Source organism: Salminus brasiliensis, chromosome 9 (assembly GCF_030463535.1).
Source record: "Salminus brasiliensis chromosome 9, fSalBra1.hap2, whole genome shotgun sequence".
In the NCBI taxonomy this organism is placed as follows: domain Eukaryota; kingdom Metazoa; phylum Chordata; class Actinopteri; order Characiformes; family Bryconidae; genus Salminus; species Salminus brasiliensis.
Window position 1 is genome coordinate 19,017,827 of NC_132886.1, and position 21,062 is coordinate 19,038,888.

Genomic DNA, 21,062 nt, shown 5'->3' on the forward strand with positions numbered 1-21,062 from the left:
AAATGGAGAAAATGGATGTTTTGTTGCAAAGCTCAACGAACAGTCAGCTGCTAGGGTGCTGTGCGTCTTTTCATAATCAAATGTTGATTAGGATTTATAACTCGAACAACACTGTTAACCCTAAAAAAAAAAAAAACTCACCACTGTTGATTCCAACACATCAAGGAAAGATTTCCTGCCTTATAGAAGAAAATTATGCAGCTAAAACAGTAAAATTTCTTAGGATGCTAGCCACACCCAAGGGACATCGAGATCTTGCCCTTTGACAAAGTCCACATTTCTCTACAGTCTGCATTTAGCTTGTGAATTTGTGGCTCCCAAATGTGTTCATCTTGTCACTTTGCCATTGCTGGAACTGCCGCATCACTTTTGCCTGACATTCCTTACCTGTGGGAGGGCGAGTGCACTTGTGCGAGTGATCATTGAGGTTTAGGGCGGAGACGCTGGGACAAAAGCTCGAACAGGGTGAGCAGGCGCTGGCTCTGGATTTGCGGGGGTCAGAAATAAAGATGGCAGGCGTGTAATCCGCGTGAGAGGCGAGAAAGACGCACAGCGTCGCAAAGTGAAAGGGATTTCTCCCAGCTCCGGCTTGTTTTGTCCCCTCGTGTCAAATGTTCCGTTTTCCAGAATGGAGAAGCTACTTGTTTACGGGGTTTCTCTCCAAAGGCGGAGAAAAGCTCCAGTGGCCTCACATCCAACCCCCAGAAACCTCACGACAACCCTCCCTCCACCTTCACCCCCTCTGCCATTGCCTTTTTCACAAGGTTTTGTCGCCCCCTTTGCCCTGTGCTGCTCCACATGTTCGGGAGAGTGGCCCCATGGGAATTAGCATCAGGTTTTAGGCTGCTGAGGTAAAGGCACCCCCCCCCCTTGTCCCTCACACCCCACCCTTTCCCTGCCTTGTCAGATCAACACTGAGGAGAATTAATGAGAGTTTGATGATGAGGTTTTTGAGACGGGTAGCACAAAGCCCAATGGCAGACCCACAGACATGACTCTGTGGCCCTGAACCACCCAACTAACCCCCCCTGCCTTCATCAGCACCCCAACACCATCAAAGCCCCCCTCCAATCCACCTCCCCCCACCCACACTGAACCTCCCCCTGTCCTCCCCTTGTCCCGGCTGTCATCCGTCTGCCAATCTCCCGCTCCATGGCGAATTCCCTGCTCTCTTTATCCCTCTCTCTTTCCCACAGGGTTTGCCAGGGCCGGCCCGGTGCCTGGCTTCCAGGGGGACACTCTGCTGCTCGCCTTCATCGACTTGAGACAAGTAGGTCTTTGTTTTTTTCCACCCCTTTTTCTTTTCTTTCATTCTTCTTTCTCCCTTTCTTCTGTTTTCTCCTGTTTACCCCTCAGCATCCCCCCCTTCTTTTTCTCTCATTCTCTCTTCCCTATCCCGCCAATCCCAACCCCCTAAACCTCTACCCTAGGCCTGGTTTGTTTGAAGGTTTCTTTCCTTAAGTCACCCTCAATGCGTGCGTCTGTGTATATTTTATTCATATCTGCAATCCCAGGGTCTCTGACACATACAGACCGTAGAGCGGTTTTGTATTCGTCTTTGTTTCATTTGGTTTCGAGGGTGGCTAAAGACCTCTGGTTGAGTTTAAGGTGAGTGTCTCTATGCAGGCCTTTTTTACGGGTCATCTTATCCCATTTGCACCTTTTACACACTTGAACACTGAGTTGCACTCTCAGAGCGCTTGTAGGTTGACCCATGCCGTCAACAAAGTCTTAAGACGCAAGTAAACGCTCCACAATGCTGAAATGACATCAGAACCAAAAACGCAGCGGTACCTCTGCCCTTTCCTTTAGTGCCTTTATTGCCGAGCTGCGTGCTGTCCGCACTAAATCGATGCCTTTGCTCACAGTGATTGTGCAAGACTGCGTTAAGTTTAACATAGCCGATCAAATTGTAGCCTTGCCTGCAGACGAACAGGAGTGTATAATGTATGTGCATTTGTGTGTATGGTGTGGGGGGGGGTCAGGGTCTAGAGGGGATGGGAAAGAATAACACTCGGGGGGTATGAGGGTCCATATTTGGGACCCCCTCCCTTGCAGCTGAAGTGGCCAACCTGAGCGAATGTCGGAGGCTGAGAGGGGATGACGGATGGGCTGGATGCTCGTGGAGCGTTGGATGAATGAGCTGACAGACAGTGACAGATAGCTCTTTCTTCCATTAAAACAATCCCGTTTTGTCCCGCCTGCCATCATGATGCAGTGCCACTTGTTTTCCATTTAGGTTTTTTTTTTTTTTTTGGGGAAACCTGACTTCACCATGAAGGAGCTTGTGTGGTTTTTGCTTTGGATTTTTTTTTTTTTTTTTTAAAAGACGGCAAGAAGAAAGCCAAAGAAAACGATGGGGCAAAATACGTTAGCGTAAAATCATGGGTTTCGGTTGCCCATAATGAATCATCTGTCTGTATGTGTCTCTGGCTATGAGTGTCGCGGTAATAATTTTAAAGTAAGGAGGTGAGAAAATATTTGCCCCCTGTTGCTTCCATCCATCCGAACCCCCCTCCCTTCCTGGGGTGGCTTTTTCATGTGGTTGTTCTGGGGATCAGGGGCGTCAGAACCGCTTCGTTGACCCAAGCATCCCCCAGTGTGGCTGGCCCTGAATACGCCCGATAAATCAACCTGAAGGGCCCGTTTGTGTACCAGGCTCCCAGGTCCTGGGATGGGGCTGTGGGTCAAGCCTTCTAGAGACAGACAACAGAAAGGTCCGGAAGCTCTGGGAGGGGTTTGCTAAGAGTATGGAGCTTCGCTTTACGCTCCGATCTGAAAAGAAAAGAATATGAAAAGAGAGAGAGGGGCATCCAGACCCAGCTTCAAAGACCTAGAGACATTGAAGGAAAAGTGGGACAAATGGAGAAAGATTGACATGTTGATGGGAGAGGACATGGGCAGATGACTGAGAGGAAACGGGCAGAACAAAGACGAGAAACACCATTCAGTCATTCAGTCACCATCTCATTAATTATTGTGTTGATATGTGTTGAAAGGACAAAAGATTTTACAATATCTAATAAGACAAAGGTAGGATAGAGGGTAGAGGTAAGGATCAGAAAGGACACTCACTTTCCTCAAGTTCCCTCAAAGGCCTTCTTCACATTCTTCTCACATCCTTCGATTTGTCTGCAGAAGTGATGTAGAAGTAAACAGCTGTGACTGCTATTGAGAGAGTCCCGTCTCTTCCGACAGACAGAGTGAGAAAGCAGAAGTGGGCAGTGTAAACAGTGCTGCTGGCTGAGGCTCGACGCTGCAGGGCTATATTTAGCGGCGGGGAGGCTTGCGGTGGTGGGAACCCTTGGCTGGCCTTGGTGTGTGGGAGGCCTGCTGGGCTCTGCGGTGTGCCGCCCACCCCCCTCCCCCCCCTTCAGCGGTGCGCACACCCTTGGCCAACGCCCACGTCAACTCTGCCCTGGATCTTCTGCCTGTCCAAATTCCTCTCAGGGCTTACGGGAGAGAGGAAACTCAGTGGGGGGTTTCGGAGGCCCTTCAAGACTTTGAAGGGATTCTCCAGGAGGCGAAGGGATGAGTTTTTGGGTGCTCCATTTGGAGAAGGGTTGGATGATGCCTTGTTTTGTTGAAAGGGGCATAAAATGTCAGATTTGTCAGACTTGGCTAAAATCCATGAACAGACCCTTTTTCTTTGCGGCTAAAGTGGCCAACTTGAACGAATGTCAGAGGCTGAGAGGGGATGACAAATGGGCTGGACGCTCATGGAGCATTGGATGAATGAGCAGACAGGCAGCTGATGTACATTTGCTTCAGCTGAAGGCCATTAGTAAAGCAATGCCGTTGATTCACTGTGCTTTGGCCTGCCTACTGCAGGTCTTGGATAAACTAAGGATGCTAAGGCCTGCAAAGGCTTTGGTCATCTATGTTTGATTAAAGTAGAATGACCAACCATGAAAGTCCTTGTGGTGTTTAGGTGTACCTCTCCAGTTTCTCCTTACCCCAAAAGGCTTATTTTGTTCGGTAGCAGTGGGAGAAAATGGAGGGGGGGGATCTGGTTCCTCATCCCTTAGGTTTCAGAGCCAGGAGGCCGCTGTGCATTCCTGTGGCCTGTCCGCAGGCATTATCCTAGAATTCCTAGAATGCTTTTAAAATGGCCAATGGAAAATGCTTCTCTCCGTTTTACTTTTTTACCAGTCCTACTCACAACTACTCTGGTGTTATAGGTGATTAATGTCACTGATGCCTCCAATGACTATATGCTCTGCTTTTGCTCTGTCTGCATCCTCAGTATTGTCAAATGCACAGAAACTGAAGATGCTTGGCCAGTTTTGATTTACCCCTAATCCCAACTGAATTCTTTGGTAGAAGACTTTATCCATGACTTCATCCATGCATTTGCATCATTAGTTGTGCTTTATTTCCAGTGCCTCTTTGTCTGTGCTCTTAATTTCTTGTCTTCCGGCGTAATATTTCATTGCAAGTTACCCCAGTAATTACAGCAGCCTCACTATATGGACAAAAGTACTGGGACACCCGTTCAACATCAGTGGTATTAAAAAAAAAAGTTGATCCTGCTGGAGTAACTGTCTCTACTGTAAGGATTTTTGCTAGACTTTAAGTCATTGCTTTCAGGAGTTGATTGAGCTGAAGAGTTATTGAGTTTAGGATGTTGGATGATCACCACCCCATCTCATCCCTGACTCCTCAACTTTTGTATACTGCTCTAACCCACTCCTGACATTAGGCATGGTGCCAATAGGTTCATGTTTATCTGCGTCAGAAAGCCCTTATTCTATTGATAATATTTCTCTAAAGAGACTAAACAAATTGTGCGTGTGTGCATTTGCACAATTGGGTTAGCGGTGGGTGCAACTAAAAGTAGCTGAATGCATCCATTACAATAGATTTCAAACATTTGGACATATAGTGTACAACAGTACACAATGTATTCCTAAATGTGTATATTTCACAGTGCTGTCTGTTCTGACCTGGCTGTGTTGCCATTTCTTGATGGATATTATAATGGCTTAAAGTATTGTTTCTCTCAAGCCTGCATATTGTGATGTAATATGGGACCATAAAAGAAATCATAATACACATATATTCAGAATCCATGCACATGGACGTGGGTTATAATTACTGTCGAGTTCACCAAAGATGCAAAGTAAAAGAATGCTGCTGTTCTGTCAGGGTGCAAGGCAGGGACAAGTTTATAAGGGGGTGGTTGCAAAAGTTGAACTCCTGGTTCAGAGAATATTTTCTTTTCTTTTCCAAACTCCGCCAGCTCTGGAATGACTCTGGAACTTAAAGGAATCCAAAGAATGTTTCTCTTGCTAGAGAAACCAGGCAAATCTGCTTTTAACCTTTTTTTTCTAACCAGATTCTTATGCCACTACTTTAAAAGCTTTGTGGAAACCACAATTGGCCACCTATAGTCTAAACTTTCTGCAGAGGGTAAAAATAAGAAGATGACGAAGATAAAAACCCTTTTCTCCAGGAGTCTCCAGGAGTGTGGAGGATAAAATCAAGACTTTAAAACCTTATCAAAATGATGTTACTGCTGAGAATGAATACCAGAACATTTGAACTATGTTAGACAGAGAGCAAACAGTCGGTTCCCGTAGTCATTATTGGCGCAGGGGCAGGCATGGAGACCTGAGCAACTTCAGCTTCAACTTCAAATTTCTATTGCAAACGACTGGGTCAGAGCATCTCTTAAACGGCAAGACTTGCAGGATGCTGTTGGTCAGCAGTAGTAAGTTCCTACAGGCAGTGGTCTGAGGAGGGACAAGCCACAAACCGGCAACCGGGTGTTGGGCGCCCAGACTCTCCCAAAGGCAACAAAAGCTGTCCTGTCTGGACCTATTGAACCAATAGGAGGGCTACTATGGCACAAGACAGATTTTTTAAATGATTATGGAAGGAACTGTTACACTTGGCACATTGTTCAGAAAAAGTTTAAGTGACATGATAAGGGCTTAAGGTGTTTCTGTGGCCTTCTAATTCCCTAGATCTCAATCTGTGTGTGTGTGTGTGTGTGTGTGGGGGGCACCAGTGTCTCAGAACTATTTATTTCAGCATGCAGTGTATGCCCCAGGAAGAGAGGCCTTCTCTCCACTTATAGAATATGTGGTTTATCTGTTTAGGGTTTGTGGTGTGGGGAGACACTAATTTCTGAGCTCTATCTAAGACGCGCACACAGTTGCGTAGGAAACAAGTGCTGACTTGTTTGTTGCCCCTAAATAACTGAAAGACTGTGACTAGCAGTGAACCTTGTGAAAAGTGAAAAGTGAAAGCAGCAGAAATTACAGTTACAGTTCACTTTGACGAGTATTAAAGGTCATAACTGACATCATAACTGACATTATACTTGTTTGAAAGACGAAACAAAAGCTGAACTAGGTTCGGGAATTTCTGCTCCCAAGACTTATAAACACGGAAAGTCTCTTGTACCATTTTGCAAGTTGAGAGATGTGGGAATCTCAGCCGTTTCCTGAGCTGATGTTGGGCATTTCCCAGTAGAGCAAGTGTTCATCACTCATCTTGGGCCAAGCAACACCGAATGGTTTCTGTTGCTTGTATGAGAGACTGTTCAGCTGCAGTCGTGACCTCACTCTCTTCTTTCACTTTCATATAGTCTCATGCCACTGTCTGTCTAGAACAAAGGTGGACAATTCTGGTCCTGGAGGGCTGGATTCCCACAGTTTTTTGCTCTTCTTGCTCAAGCACGCCTGATTCAAATCATTGTTAATAGCAAGGTTTCATCTTGGATGGCAGCTCATCACTCAACCCCAGCAAGACAGAGCTACTGTACAACCTGGAACGTACTGGACTTTACAATGATCTTGCCCTCTCCTTTGAGAACTCACTGGTCACTCCAGTCATGGATGACCAATTAAAAATCTGACTCTGTCATGCAGATTTCTCCTCCTCAACATCCGGAGAATTCGACCCTTCTTCTCTAGAGAGACCACCCAGGTGCTTGTTCAGGCTCTTATCACTTCAAGACTTGATTACTGCCACTCTTTTCTGGCTGGTCTCCCTTTGCGAACCATCAGGCCCCTTCAATTAATCCAGAATGCAGCAACATTGGTTATCTTAAACGTTCCAAAGTTCAGCCATGTATCTCCTCTGTTGCGTTCTCCCATTTGGCTTCCTGTAGCTGCCTGCATCAGATTCAAAACCCTGATGTCTGCTTACAGAGCCAAGAATGGACCAGCCCCTCTGTACTTGATGGCAGTGGTCAAAAGCCGATCAGTACCAAGAACCCTTTGAGCTTCAAGTACGGCTCGGCTTGACCCGCCATCCTATAAGATCCACAGAAAACAAGCATCCAGGCTTTTTTCTGTCTTGGCACCGAAGTGGTGAAACGAACTTCAGAGTCACTCGCCATCAAACTCCAACCTATGTCTGACCTTGAATGTGTTGACTTGTACTTCATGGAATATTGGAGAAGTGTCTCGGTTCTGGACGATTTTTGTTTGTGTAGTGGGTATTTGCTATTCTGGGATGTCTGTTAAGAGCTGAAAACCCCCAGTCAATGTATGCATCTTTATGCAGTGGTACTGTACCGTAGTGGTGACTCACTGAGCGGTCAGTGAGTCAGGAGCATTAGAAGACCTTTCCTTCACCCCTTACAGCAGCACAAGTCTGTCTGGACTATGGGGGTTGGGTGGAAGAAGGCATCGGGCAAAAATAAACAGTAAGCGAGAGAGGGGGAGGATGAGCACCTCTCTAGCACATTCTCCCTCAGTGATGTCAGCTGAACGGACTGGACCCGGAGCGTATGTTTGTGTTTCTAATGGAGTAAGAGTCACCACTCGGTCAAGCGCAGCTTCGGCGAACTCATAACCTACAGGGTTCAGTAGCTGGGGTCAGACAGACAGGAGGAGAGAAGCGGAGGAGTACGGGGAAGCGGGGCTAGAGGATGAAACCATCTGGCCCGTACGCCGCTCATTACCCCCTTCACCCTTACCTCCCATACATCAACTCTGCGTGGTGCCTTTCACGAAAGATTCCCGATGTGAAAGCACATCATGAGAGACAGAAATGAGGACTTTAGTGAGAATCCAGAGTTTATGAAGCAGTCTGGGTGTTCTTGATGTTTCCTTGTTTCGTTAAAGAAGGAACAAGCGGAGTGGAGAAGTAGGGGAATAAAAGGAAGAGGGACAATTCCCGTCCTCTGCCCTTGCCATCTCTTCATAGATGTCTAAACAAGCCAGTGACAGGTGTCACAGTTTAATCGTTCCCTCTTGCTTCCTCTCGGTGCCCAGAGAGTGTGTCACGCTTAACTATGTGCCCCCTGCTCATTCTCAATGGCCTGCCAGTGTGTGGCAGTGAAAAGGCCGTTTGAGGCCCTGTCACGGGTCTCCAGGGGTCAGACGGATGAGCTGCCCCACTTGTATGGAGTCAGTGAGGGAGCAGAGATTCTACCAGGCAGGGGGTTGACATCTCTCTTTGCATCAGAGTCCCATTCACCCCTATGAGGATGACACTGGTATCTGGGTATCTGTGTATGTCTTCTTGCAGTGCAGATGGATGCTGAAGTGTCTACTGAGTCTTTCTAGTTTGGCTCACTGTTAAGTACCGAACAGTGTCCTTTTTCTCTCTCTGTCCCATGCAAAGGAGAGAACGTGACACATCAGGGGTATGTGTTCCTCTCAAGACAACTCCTTTAGTTGCGAGTTATTTCATTTCAAAACAGCTGCATATCAGAATGTCAGAAAGCATTTCTTTTTTTTATGTGTGTATGTGTGTGTGCGCACACATAATGGGGTAACAAGCTTGTGTAGGGGGACCACATATCTGTGGTTTCCCCTCTGTGTCCTTTGGCTCAAGAGTTGTATCTCCGCACCGTGGGGACTCATTACTCTCCTAGTGCTGTCAAATTGAAGCAGTGTTGGTTAATCGGCAGTGCCCCTGTGTTCTTGTGCCTAAGATGTTTGAATGATTGGTTGAAACCCCAGGGTTTGGATAGACTTTTACACATTGGTGCACATGTACACTCATAATTCACATTTTGGGCCCTATGTGCAAGCTTTATTATACAGCGTCTGGAATACAGACTGATGGACTTTGCAGTCTCGTCTCTCCAAGACAAACCTGACGGATGGCGGGCTCTTGTGCTTTCTAGGTAAAGGAATGTAGTGTTAAACCCTTCGGTCACTCAGTCATTCTTGTTGTCTTTAATTATTGTGTGCTCCACTTTTTCTTTTGTGACCACAAGACCTTCAGTGGACTCTACAAAACAGGACAGAATCTGTGAGCTGGGGTGGTGATGATCTAACACTGTCAAAAGAACGATGTATGTTGGCAAAGCAAAACTTTATCACTTTCTGTTAGTGTGAAGCAGGTAAGTATGCTAATACACTATATGTCCAAATGTTTGTGGATACCCCTTCTAATGAATGCAGTCAATTACTTTAAGTTGCACCTATGCATCTGTGTTCTCTGGAGTAATGGTGCTCCTGCTAATACTGTTAGGATGAGGTGGAATGGTGTTCATCCTACACTCTGACCTCTCAGAAGGCCTACCCTGAACAGTAGTTGCTCCAATAAAACCAGGATAAACTTGGTTTTTGTGTAGTTTTTTTTTTTGTTTGTTTGTGTTTTCCCCCCTCTCACCCCGGAATGAAGAATGAATGAGCAGGTGTCCCAATACTTTTGTCCATATAGTGTTTTGTGTACTAATCTGCCAAACTCACGCTATTAGGATTAGTATATTTTATAGTATTCGTTTTCAGTTAACAGTTGAGATGCACACTGTTTTTGTGTACATCCCATAATTCAGTAGTGGACACAGGACTAGATGCCTAATATCTTTTCATCTTCAGATGTTTACCTATCTTCCTAGCGACCTTTTGATCAAAATTGTGATCTCTTGTCACAGTACACATTACAGTGTTTAATGTGTTATTGAACTTCCACCTGCCCCTGTGGAGATTGCAGCCTGTAGGTAATCTCTAAGAATATCATGCGCATTTACCAAAGACCTCGAAGGAGGATTTGCCTACCTTTTTAAACAGTGGCCTCCAATTTCAGTCCTTTTTGGACACAGAGCAGACACGCATGGTTTAGATCGGAGATCTCATAACACACTCTTCTGAAGCTCTCCTTGTTTATCATCAGCTGTTGACACACGAGAAGAATAAACAAAAGTAAGAGGAGATGTTTGACTGGATGGGAACAATAGCAGTTCTCTTCAGCTCTTTTCTCTGCTCTTCATCAGATGGCTGGTTGGCTGACTCTATGATGCCCTTGTGTGGGTAAAAGTATGAATATAAACTGTGAAAGAGGCAGAAGACCCTTGTTGGTTGGTCAGTTTTGCACATAACATAGGTGGGGACACAAATCCAGCAATTACTGATATGAGGCAGATGACATACACACAAGTCCATCAGTTAGACGTGGCGAGATGCAGAGTCTAGTATTGTTACCTGTCTTTATAGCCTTGTAACTCCGGATGTGAGTCACACATGGTCACATGGCAGTGATATGCAATGAAAAGGGTGGGCTCTACAGATTCAGGAAATGTTGAGCCACATTTCTATGATGTATTATCGAAAAGATATTAATAGAAACCTTAAGTAACACCAAGTTTGACACGCCATTGCATTCAAAGATTCCAGGGGGTTAAAAGAAAGGTCATTTATAGTTCTCGGAATGAGGGACCTTAATTTCTGTGTTCTGTGTTGTTCCACTAATGGTGTACAAACTCTCACAAAGGCCCACAACTACATGGTCTTTCATCCAAAGCATATCTGATCCCCAAGAGTCTGAGCTGCTCACTGTAATTGTGGAGAGATCTGGGAGAAAAGGGTGAAATTAAACATTTAAGTAACATTTCTTCTCATTGCCATAATATGGAGAAATGGTTGTTTTTGTTCCCACCTGGCTTCCTGAGAATCTCACTGTAGCCCTGGTTGTTGCTTAGCTCTGCTGTTACAACAGGTCCTTCCTCACAGGGAAAAAGTCACAATGGAAACTTCAATCATGCTCGACAATATGATCGAAAAAATGTCGACAACAGGAAAACCGTGGCTAAGATCACATAGCGTGCACTTAGACCTTGGGATGTGCTATGCTCTCACTTTTTTGTATTACGCTGTATACTCAGTTACTGCACAAGGAAGACCTATTGGTGCCAGTGACTTTCCAGTGAGCAGGTGATCGATTCAGCTGGAGGGACAGGGAGGGTAACAGGAGGAGAAGGAGATGGAAATCCACGGAAAAGAAGGCACAGCGAAGGAGGAAGGGATGGAGAGAGGGAAGAGGCAGTAATGGGGAAAGACAATGTGTGGGGCGGTGAACTCATCCTGCCCCCAGCGCACGCTGGCTGACCTTCCTGTACTTAACAGCCAGAACCAGACCAGGTGTAATCACTTTCTCCAGCCGTCCTCCTGTCTTTCTGTCCCGGAGCGAAGAGAGAGGGAGAGTAAGTGAAAGAGCGAGGGGGAGGGCCAGTCGAGTAGTGGCCTCCGGCCGACCCTGCCGGCGTTTCCCCGGAGCCAGCGGACGATAAGCCTGACGCGCTATCTGTCTTCTCTCTCTCGCTCTCTTTTGCTCTCTCGTGCTTCTGCTCTCTCTCGCGCTCTCTCTCTCTCTCTCTCTCTCTCTCTCTCTCTCTCTCTCTCTCTCTCTCTCTCTCTCTCTCTCTCTCTCTCTCTCTCTCTCTCTCTCTCTCTCTCTTCTCTTTCTCGGATGTTGTGTGGTACAGCAGTCAAGCTGCGTGTGTAATACCCGTTCACGTATAGCGTTCACACACAGGGAGACCGAGTGCTGACCCCCAAGTAACCTTGGCTTCTGTCCAGTCAGGGAGTCAGGCAGGATCTGGAGTCTGAGCCCCTCTCGCTCGCTCACTCTTTAACACTGCAGCTCCCAGTCAGCTTAGCCCAGCATGTGGAAATTGTGCCCTGACAGTAGAGACTGGGTTACAAGGGGACAGAGGAGAAACGCAGGCTTCATTTTCTTACTGCTACCCTCTCCTATTACTCTATCTGTTCCCTCCTGCTTTTCCTCCTGACATCCCTACTGACCAGGAATGTTATGAAATATCATTGGTGCAGTGTCTCAAGATCCTCGAGTCCTCTTCTACACTTGAGACCCTGGGCTCTTTACCATAATCCAGTCACACACCCATAGCCTAATATCTTTTGAGGACCAAGAGCTTCTGCCCCCTTTCAAAAAGAAAAGTGCTACTTACCCTTGATTGACTAACCCTAAAAATAATAAAGTGGCTAATGTGCTCTGTGCCGGGCCAATTACTGCTAATGGACTATTAGACTGTGCTATATTAAGCTGTCCTTTTTTTATAGTAAATAACTTGCAACCACGACTAATCCTGAGAAGTGTGTGTGTGTGTGTGTGTGTGTGTGTGTGTGTGTGTGTGTGTGTGTGTGTGTGTGTGTGTGTGTGTGTGTGTGTGTGTGTGTGTGTGTGTGTGTGGTGGGAGGGACTTCTGCCCACCCAAAAGCAATAGGACACTTAAATTATAAACTTTGTCATCATTGCAGTGGATGGAATCTATTGCTGATTGCCAATACTGTTGTTGTTTGGCTTATTAAGCCTTTTTATTATTATTATTATTATTATTTATTTATTTATTTGATTATTTTTTTTATTTTTTTTTATATAATTATATATTAATATATCTATTTCTCTCCATTTAATTTTTTCCATCTTGTCCTCCTCCTTCCTTATGAGAATGTGCTCTGTGTCTGATTAAGGGCTGATGGAGAGATTGTTTTACCTGTTTTGCCTCCTTATGACCTCAATTTCAACCCTCATTGCCTTCTTACCGGAAAGCCTGATGTGTTGTAGGTCATTTACAAATGCCAATTCCATTGCTAGTTAGAACTGTAAATCGTTTTTTGGTGAATTCCAATGGGACAACAAGCCCTGGCTTGACCTTATTGCCTGAAATGAGTCTCTCTTTTTCGCTCTCTCTCTCTCTTGCGCTCTCTTTCGCTCTCTTATACTCTCATTCTTTTTCTGGCATCTGTTTATCTGTTTATCTTCATGCTATGGTGACTGTGAATAAGTGGAATTTGGTTAGTAGCCTTTCTGTGACCCTCAGCAAGGGCTATCAGAGTTCATGTCCACAGAGGCGGTGCTGCACTGCCACATAAAAGAGTGCTCAGATGATCTGATTAGATCTTTTATTGATGTCCTTTTGAAAGGGTTGGTGTTTTATTTTGATAAAGCAGTGTAGCGCTACGTTATTGTAGCAACCTGTTATAGCTGTCTCTACATTTGCATGCACATGTTAAATGACACTGTCAGTGTCCAGTCAAATACAGTCAATGTCTCATTTTTGTCAAACACATCCTTTAATTTTGGGCATTATTGGTCCTACTGATAACATTTTGACATTTTTCTAAAAATACTTATCATTACTCATTAAAGGCTTATTGATTTCAGCCTGATTTATTCTGTGCATGAACACGGTCATATCAGAATAATATGACCACCTACCTAAAAGTGGGAATAACCACCATTGGCTCTGATGATGCTAATGAGACAACATGGAACGGAGGTGGCGGAGGGTGTTGATTATACAGGTTGACTGGTACAGAGTGGTGCATTGGTTGCTCTGTACCACTCTTGTTGGCAGAGTTGTTGTTTCCCTCTGGCATCAGTGGCCCATGGGGCACCACTGTTAAATGCCATTGGAAGGCGCTCTGTACACCTTCACTATGGCGGCTCTAAAACATCCCACGAAGAAGCAGTTTCTGAGATGCCGCCACCACCATTCATGACTGGTGTGCTGAATTATGTATACATAGAGCACACATAGAAATATTTAGCAGCGTGCAAAGTGATTATTATGGGCAAAGGATGTGATTTGACTGATGTCCAAAAGGGCATGATAATAGCATAGCAGGTGAAGGGTGGTAGCGTCTCGGAAACCACTAACTTTGTGGGATGTTCTATAGCCACCGTAGTGAAGAAGTACTGGGAATGGACTTACTCGCATATTGATTGCCTCCCAATGGCAGAACACTGGTTCCCCATCGACCGTTAATGCCAGAGGGGAGCAGCGACTCAGGCGAGTGGTACAAAGCAATTGAAGCGCCACTGCGGACCAATTAACCTCTATAACACCTTCTGTCACTTGCAGTCCATGCAGTCCAACATGTCAATGGTTAATAATAATGGTGGTCATCCCTGCTATTAGGTATGTAGAAATTTCCATAAATGTCTACACTTTATTGTCCCCCAAATGATTAGAATCTATGGTAATTTATGCATTAGAAGACTCATAAACAATATATACCCAGCACCTACAGCACCTCCTCAGCATTTCTTTCCTGTGCTGCCTGACTGGCATGTCCCTTTGTCTATTGTCCTCGCTGTTCTGCTTCTTTACTCTAAGTTGAGACACTCGTGACCACTGCATGGCTCTGACCGTTCCAACGCACTGTTGCCCTGGCGATAACTCTGCCTTCTATGAATGGACAGGAAGGTGAGAGGGAGGCCACGTCTTCCCCAAGTTAATTCATACTCCCCTGTGTCAAACACTTATTAATTACCAGCAATTCTTCAAAACCTGGGTCAGAACGTGCCTAGGCAAATAAGATCAGTACAGTTCAGCAGTACGGTTCACCCAAAGCTTTACACCTAAGGCAGTTCACCTATGACCAAGTTGGTACACCTGAGGGCAAACACCTGCTACTGTTTAGGGATGATCAGTTGCTACTGTGACTAAGGCACGTATTCCTTAGGTTTTTTTTTTTTCTTCAGAACTACCAGGTCCAGCTTTCACAGATATCGGATTCAGTCTTGATGACCCACTTTAGAGAAATAGGATGTCTCTCACACTGTTCCCATGGCTGGGTGTACTGGCTGTCTCAGTTTGGAACTTCTTGACCGCCACTTTGCTCTGACCGCTCTGTCACACTGTTGCCCCAGCGATAACTCTGCCTTGTCTGAATAGACAGGAAGGTGAGAGGGAGGCCACGTCTTCCCCAGGCTAATTCATACTCAGTGTGTCAAACAGCCATGATTTACAGTCTGAAACCCCACTAAAGAAGTGTCAAAACATACCCAGCAACCACACTGAAGGGCATCCCTTTCCCTCGTCACCCTGAAACCGTTATACGTTCTCCCGTGTCTAACTGGGTGAACCTGTGTTGTCATATTTCAAGACCAGTCGTCTTCTGTTACAGATAGATTACCTATTCTTATGCTCCTGTCTTGTAATTGTATTCCTGAATGCCTGCTTTTCTTGTCTACTTGTATTTTGGAGCTTTGTGGGTGCATCTGTTGCTTAAATACATTTATATTGACAGTGTAATGTATCCTGTGGGCTTCAGTCTATCCCAATGTATAGGTGCCTCTGTAGTCTTAGTGACCGTTCCACCACATGCCCTGTTGATAACTTATGCTTGTCTGGAGAGCACAGGAAGGTGAGTTTGGGGCCGCTCCTTCCCCAGACTAACGCTATACCTCCTCAGACGGAGTGGCCCCAGGAAGAGGGCTGTTTTCACTCGTTCCTGATGCAGCTTGCTAACAGAGCAGGGAAGCCTGATAACACAAGAGTGACCCAGGCGGAGGTTCAGCCCAGAGGCACTGAGCACTAACTCCAGCCAGCTAACTGCAGTTTTTGAGCTCGGCTTGATTGGCCACTGTGCTAGAAGGTAAAACTGTGGAGGTTTGTGAAGAGTATGTGTGGTTTCATGGGTGCATAGGAAATTTGCTTGGTTTGCGTCAACACGTATTATACTTTAGAAGTATTCATGATGTCATAGGAAGAGTTTTTGGCTCTACGGGCCCTTTGCAGTGGGATCGTTTTGTGAGATTTATTGGATTTAGTGGAAGCAACATTCTGCAATGCGTAATCTTCTAATCAGGTCATGGCTTTCGCTTTTCGATGTAATATGGGGAAGAACTGAATTGTCGTCTTTGTTCACTGCCATGATGATGACCACCATCATCATCATCATCTTCATCTTAAGCCCTATTCGGACAGGCTTAGTTTTACATGTGGTAATGTAATTATTAAGTCTCTCAGAGATTTTGGTTCCATCTGAATGCACATTTTTATGGACTGTGTCAATAAAGATTCCAACACCTTTTACCCTCTGTTAAATGAGCCGTAAAAATAACCATAGGTTATGTTAATTCTGTACAAATCCACATGCGGATAAATATAAGGGAGTTTTCACTCTGCTTTTCAAGTATGGAGGTGCTTTAGGAGTTTTGTCGTACGCTGCACAGATAACTCGGGACATTCAAGACTGTGTCAATCCAGAAGACGAGCCAAAGAACGCATTTCTGACTATGGATAAAGGCAGTTGACTGACTGCATTACCCCTCCGTGATACTACCTCTAGGCTGTTTTCTACCTTGTTTGAGTGTTGTTTTGAAGCGTCCACCAGAAGACAGGAGCTTGAACTGTGTCTGAGAATAGATAACCTTATCGGATAACCTTTGACCTTTTTGGGGTGCCGCTGTTTTAACTGAAATCTGGCCAGCTACGTTACTACTACTCTGAGGACTGATAATGCTTATCATCTCCATCCTACTGGTCCTTCATGCTGAGTGATGCTTCTCTCTTCTTCCTTCTCCCCTCCTGCCTTTTCCTCACTCCTCTTACCTTGTCCTTGTGTTGGCATGGCCCACACACACACAGATAGTTGTGCTAAGTGCTTTCACTTAGCACAAAGAGCACTGTCCACTTTCTTGGCTCCTTCCAGTTTCTCAGATGTGTGACTATTTTCACAGGTCACTGTTTTGATAAGATTAGACCTTGCCCCTTTGGCCTTACACATAAACATCAATTGAGCTTTCTCACAGAAACAGGCCTAAGCTGCACTGGTATGTAGACCAGAATGTTGATGTTAACAAGGTGCCAGGAAAAGCTTTGGAGTTGAGACTTGCTGAATGACACAGTGACAGGTTTGTTAAAGTTCAGATGGCGTCAGTTCTTAAGTGTTTAAACTGACAACAATTGTGACATCCCTGCTTTCATGGTCGGCTTGACCAACACCATGAAAGGTAATCTTTTCTGTCGAAGTAAAGGCACATGAACCCAAGTGTTTTACAAATGCACAAATTCTTCCATGCGATTCTATGAAAATGCTGGAGGTCCAGTGGTCTAATTTTGAGGCTTTTGAGGCCATGTGTTCAAGACATTTTTGAAAGACTCTTGTCTAGAGCTGTGTTATCTCAGCTTTGATTAAACCTCTGAAGTAGAGATATCGGTGGAAGGCATGAGTGGATATCAGGCCTGGCTTTTGCTGTTGCACTTTCTCATCTGTTTCTCTCCCTTGCTACTGTTGTTCTCCTGTTATTCCTGTTCTAAACACTTAAGGGAGTTCTGGATCATTTTAACTGGAACTATTGGTACCTCATGCTCGATTACTGTACACAATAGAGGTATTCTGTCTGAAGTATCTGGATTGGATTTGTGTCATCGTTCAGATTTATGGTTCTGTGCTGCATATTATCATGTGTTTTAAAGCACGTTTTATTTATTTATTTATTTTTTAAAACAGGATTTGAAGTATTTCAGTGGAGTTTTCAGCATGCCCAGCACACCTGGACTTTAAAACACCTGCTTATAGTGCTGATACACTATCTGAACTACTCTTTTCTCTGGGTCAAACCCCCTGTCTCTCTCTCTTTCTCTCTCTCGCTCTCGCTCTCTCCCCTTCCTAGCTCTGTCATAGGGGTTATGTCGGGTGGTGGGTTGTTATTGTTTGCTCGAATAAGCCGATCTCTCTATTCCCCGGCGGTTATTATCATTGTTATCATTGTTCAGGCTTACGCTCAGCTGAGCTTGGCCTGCGAAGGCCCACGGGACTGCCGGCTCAATGCCAGAGAATGCACCAAACAATACAGAGAGCCAGGGGCCAGCCAGAGGTGAGAAAGAGAGAGGGACATAGTGATACAGGCAGAGGTCAATGCAGAATTAATGGACTTATGGAGATCTTGAAGGAGATCAAAGCAATGGATGGAGAGACAGTCAGAAGAAAATGAGAGAGTAGTTCAGGATGTGGACTTTTCCATCAGAGGATAAAGACACTGTACAGTACCATACAAAACTCGACACGGTGTGTTTAGATTGAAGAGAGGGAGGAATTTGTTGGTCTGTTTTGCTATGGAGGAAGAGACTGCAGTCAAAGCTCTCGGAAGAAGGTTGAAGAACGCAGCTGCACTTACCCTCAATGACCTCATCAGGTCATATTGAATAAAGTTCTGTTATTGATCAATTATTTATGAACTGTGCTCAGTAGCTATGTAGTTTTTACGTAAGGCTTTTTAATGTTGTTGTTGTTTTGTTGTTGTTGTTCCCAGAAAGTGAACCTTGATTTATAGCACCAGTTGAGCTGCAAATCAAACCTTGTTTTCAAAGCTCCACCAAGCAAAAGACTGGGAAAATAAAAACAGAGGGTCAATTCACCGTCCTCCCCGAAGACTATTAGCGAGAATAGTAATTCACTTGGCGTCCAAACAAATAAATACAGCAGTCGGAATAACCATTAGGAGCCCTTATCCAAATGCTGGGTTCACTGAAAGCGAGAGTGGGGGTGGGAGTGTGCGCGTTTCGGGGTGAGAACGGGGGCACAAGGAAAACAAGGTCAACACTTCAGTGTGCAGCGTCATGCTTTTTTTTTTTCCCTCTCTCTCTCTCGCTCTCTCTCTTTCTCTTTCTCCCCATCATTCTTTCTTTTGGAAGAATGAGAGGAAGTGATAATCCAGTGCCTGCCCCCCCCCCCCCTCTTCAGCCTAACCCAGTGTTTGTTCAGCCAAAGAGAAGAGTGGGGCCGATAACACCGCCACGGGGTCACCGCGAGGTTAGAGAGAGAGACTGTGCGAGAGAGGACGAATGGAAGTTCATGGGGAGGTGAAGGCGGAGCGGAGAGAAGCAGAGCAGAGAGGTGAAACCTGGGTCATGAATGCGTGTGACGAACCAGCCAGCACCGTATGGAATGTGTGCGCGAGTGTGTATGTGTGTATATGCAGGGTTACGGATGACGGCGGCACTGCCTGGCCCCCTTCCTCTCTTCCTCCTCGCATTTTGTTGTTACCTTCTGGCGGTCGGGATGCGCAGCGTGTGCCTGCAGGAGCAGGCAGAAGAAAGAAATCTGAAAGTGATACGCATGCAAATCTCACTTATCACACTCTGGTCCTTATCTGCTGCCGCGCCACAGCACTGTGTCATGTGTGTGTTTTCATGTCTGTGTGCTCGAGGTCGTGAGAGCGAGGAGGTTGCTTCCTTCATACTCTGTGCGCTCGATCTGAGAGGGAGAGAGCGATTCCTGCTCCTGCATTTCTCTCATATCCTTGATAAACATACTTATGTAAACAAGCATATCGTCGCTTGCATGTTCAGGTTTGCAGGTTTTTCCACTTTTTGACATATTGTGAATCTGGCAGCTGTTCTTTCCATTCTGTCACAGTTTCATGATAAATGGGCTAAAGGATGATGAAATGTTCCAGAATTACTTGGAATACAATTGATTTGCATTGATTTCCATTGAAAGTTAAGAAGGTTTTTTGCTTCTACTGTAAAGTTGCCGCTTTGGGGATACAAGCTTTTGTTTGGTCTTGATTCAGAAGAGGATGGACTTCAGGTCAGCATGCATTCAGGTCAGGTGTGTCCACATTTTTGGACTGACACTGTACATACCTCTGATATCCGTGCTGAATCACTGTCTCGGTCAGCGTTTGTGTAAATGTGCTGGCTTGAGGGGTACTGTGCTGAAGGTTGCAGGTTTCAAAAGGATCTTAGTGGGCCAGTAGCTGTTCGGGTCAATCACGGGTCATTACCGGGTCAGAGGCAAACCAAAACATCCCGCCATGCAAAGTGAAAGTGTGTAAATGACTGTTCTCTCTTAACCTACCTCCATTCTCCTCTAATCCTCTGCTTTGTCATGTTCTCTCCCCTGTGCCTCCCCAGAGGCCCTGCTCTCTTATGTAACATTGGAGAAAGTAAACCGAGCTGACAAGCCTCAATAAAGGGGTGGGATTGATGGTGTCACACTCAACTTGAACTGCTATGATGAACTTTTAATGATTGTCTCTCATCTTGTATTTTTTTTTTCTCTCTTTCTCTAGCTGTTGGATCTGTTTACTCAGTGGGACTGGTCTACTTATCTTGCTGATTATGGACGTCCTACCTGCAAATACCTGAGGGTCAATCCACATACTGCTCTAGCCCTTCTGGAGAAGTGAGTTGCACACAGCCATTCTGCTCAAGTCACACACAATGACTTGCCAGTTTATTAGGAACACACTACTTCTTTTCACCCTCACTGGCCATTTTAGGAGATACACCTACTGTATAAACACACTTTGTAGGTTTACATTTAGTAACAGTAGACCTTTTACTACCCTTTACTCCAAAGGTCACCTGGTCAATGGATCTAGTGATCTACTGCCCTGGAGAGTTGAGTTTTACCTTCCACATCTGGCTGTAATATTCAGATCATTCATTGAATCAGGTTGTAGATGGACCGGACAGGACCACAGCTCAGCACTACACCGTTGATTAATGAAACGGACTGCACTGGTCTACAAGGCTTCTGTACCACTACAATATCAGTGTCTCTACAGTATTTAGTTCACTCAATACTAGAAGTGAACTGATATTGTAGTTTACTACTAGTGATGGTTTGATAATGGTCATTTTCCATTGATTGATGGTATACAGGGTGACTGGGAAGTTATAGATGGGCTTCAGAGTTCACCTGTAAGGTAGACATAAGTTCACATGAATTCACTGCCTTCCCCATTTACTGCTTGCAAACATGTTTTTTCAGCTTCATCTCCTCCATATTAGAACTCTGCCATTTGTCTTACACCCTATTTTCTTTGCTCTCATCACTCAATCTTCTGCATATGAGCAGGATTTCTCGGGCGTGAGTACTCTGCTTTCTGCATGGTGTGTGTTTGTGTGAAAACTGTTGCACATTGACTGACTCTCAATTCAGGTTGTGACTAACTCACAACTCAGACTCTCAGCTTGCAACATTACTCGTGGCGTGACTCGAAGCTCACTCTTCATGACCCAACTGACTTTTTGACTTTCAGATGGCTTGTGGCTCCAGTCAGACTTATGACTCGCCCTCAACTGACTAGCAGTTAGGCTTAAGACT

The 21,062-nt window shown here is 45.3% G+C and overlaps 1 protein-coding gene across 1 annotated transcript in view; it reads left to right on the forward strand.

Annotated features, from left to right (window-relative positions):
- Positions 1-21,062, forward strand: part of exoc6b (exocyst complex component 6B) — a 100,991-nt gene that overhangs the window by 73,444 nt on the left and 6,485 nt on the right. The window contains exons 20-21 of the mRNA XM_072687693.1: positions 1,197-1,270; positions 20,023-20,135. Coding sequence (XP_072543794.1) covers positions 1,197-1,270; positions 20,023-20,135 — 187 coding nt within the window. The remainder of the gene's footprint in view (positions 1-1,196; positions 1,271-20,022; positions 20,136-21,062) is intronic.